The sequence below is a fragment of the Geospiza fortis genome, unplaced genomic scaffold (assembly GCF_000277835.1).
Source record: "Geospiza fortis unplaced genomic scaffold, GeoFor_1.0 scaffold395, whole genome shotgun sequence".
NCBI classification, from domain to species: domain Eukaryota; kingdom Metazoa; phylum Chordata; class Aves; order Passeriformes; family Thraupidae; genus Geospiza; species Geospiza fortis.
The window spans coordinates 20782-23079 of NW_005054915.1; the positions used below are offsets into that span (position 1 = coordinate 20782).

Here is a 2298-nt window from a genome sequence, read left to right on the forward strand (position 1 = left end):
CATTCCTGCAGCTGGTGCAGCTTCCACTGGCATCAGGGAACACGATCCCATAAAGGAGAAACAGCCCCAAAAATCGGGAATGTGCTGATTCCTCTGCACCCCAAACCTGAGCACCTCGATTCTCACTGCTCCAAAATCCCAACCTAAGAATTCCCGGGACTTTCCCTTGGAATTCCCTGGAAAAAAAGCCCCAAAAATCAGGAATTTTCTGCATTTGAAGGCAGGAATCTCCCTGTTGTTGTGCAGGGCAAAGTTCCCACCTCAGCCTCCCCAAACTTGAGCACCTCAAGTCTTGCTGCTCCAAAATTTCAACCTAAGAATTCCCAGGATTTTCCCTGGGAAATCCCTGGGAAAAAAAGCCCCAAAAATCAGGAATTGTGCCCACCTGAAGGCAGGGTTCTCCCTGTTGTTCTGCGGGGCAAAGTTCCCACCTTGGCCCCCCAAACTTGAGCACCTCAAGTCTCGCTGCTCCGAAATTTCAATCTAAGAATTCCCAGGATTTTCCCTGGGAATTCCCTGGAAAAAAAGCCCCAAAAATTAGGAATTGTGCCCACCTGAAGGCAGAGTTCTCCCTGTTGTTGTGCAGGGCAAAGTTCCCACCTCAGCCCCCCCAAACTTGAGCACCTCAAGTCTTGTTGCTCCAAAATTTCAACCTAAGAATTCCCAGGATTTCCCCTGGGAATTTCCTAGGAATTCCCTGGAAAATGAGCCCCAAAAATCAGGAATTTTCTGCATTTGAAGGCAGGAATCTCCCTGTTGTTGTGCAGGGCGAAGTTCCCACCTCAGCCCCCCCAAACTTGAGCACCTCAAATCTCGCTGCTCCAAAATTTCAATCTAGGAATTCCCAGGATTTTCCCTGGGAAATCCCTGGAAAAAAAAGCCCCAAAACCCAGGAATTGTGCCCACCTGAAGGCAGGGTTCTCCCTGTTGTTCTGCAGGGCAATGGCCTCCACCTCGGGCCCCCCTGCAGCCACGAACTGCGCCAGCTTCTCGGCCGAGTTCCGCGTCTCCTGGTCGGCTGGGGGGGAAACTTTAGGCAGGGATTAGTGCTGGGCCCAGCTCACCCCAGCCCAGCCTAACCCGGCCTAAGGACCCCAGAGAGGCCTAAAGTCGGGTTTAAAGGGGGAGAATCGGTACAAAGGAACAGTTAAAAAAGTGTGAAGTATCAGTTCAAATCTGAGTTTGGGGCGCAGGGGTGGGGACTAAAGGATGCCAGTGAGGCCTAAAGCCGGGTTTAAAGGGGGAGAATTGGGACAAAGCAATGGCTGAGCGGCACAAAAACTGCAGTTTAAACCCGAGTTTGGGAGCAGGGGCAGAAGCTCAGGATCCCAAGAGCACAGTTAGGTCAAAAGCCAGGCTCAAAGTGGGAAAATTGGTACAATGAAAGCACAAAAAGTCCAGCTTAGGCCTGACTTTGGGGAGCAGGGATGGGAGAGGTGAGGGGTAAGGCAGCTTTGGGCTCCCAAATCCCACATTTTCCACGTGCCAGGCACTTTTTCTGGAGGATTGAACCACTTAGAATTAAACCTAGTTAAAGGTTTTGTCATTTTTCCCTCGATCAGGCACTTTTCCATAGGATTACAGCACCTGGAATTACCCCTAATTAAAAATTTTGGATTTTTCCCTTGTGCCTGGCATTTCTCCGTAGGATTACACCACCCAGGATTATCCACATTTCAAGATTTTTGTCCCCGAATTACCCAGGAACAAAAGGAAATCCTTTGGAAAATTCCAAATTCCCTATAAATCCACTTAATCCCCCTCTCGCTGCACCCCATGGGGGCTGTTTCAGGGAAAACTCCCCATGGAAAATCCCAAATCTCACCTGGAAAAGGGTGGATACTCCAATCAAATCCAACAACAACAAAAAATAAAAGAGGGGAAAAAAAAAATCCCCTTTTCCTAAATTTTCAGTGCTGGAGAATTATTTTGGAATATTTTTGACAACTACAAAGAAAATCCCATGATTCAAAAATCCCAGAAATATTTTGGGAATCCACATTTTTGGCACAAGGATTTGATTCTTCTTCCAGTTGGGAATTTTCTTTTCAGGCAGCCAAATTTCCACCCCAGTCCCAAATCAATCCCAAATTTCCCTCCCGCTGTTGCCATTCCCCAGATTTTAGTGGGAATTACCTTTTTGGGAAGAGGCTGCCTGGGAATTTTGATTTTCTTTCCTTATTTCTGCCACTTTCTTCCTGTAGTAAAGGAATTCTCTGCTGTTCTTATCATGCAAAAACCTGGGGAAAAAAAAAACCAGGAATAATTATCCAAATATTGATATTCTGGGATAGAAAC

General features: G+C 47.2%; 1 protein-coding gene across 1 annotated transcript in view; it reads right to left on the minus strand.

Annotated features, from left to right (window-relative positions):
• Positions 1-2298, minus strand: part of SUGP1 (SURP and G-patch domain containing 1) — a 17219-nt gene that overhangs the window by 7465 nt on the left and 7456 nt on the right. The window contains 2 exon segments of the mRNA XM_031065601.1: positions 907-1030; positions 2137-2240. Coding sequence (XP_030921461.1) covers positions 907-1030; positions 2137-2240 — 228 coding nt within the window.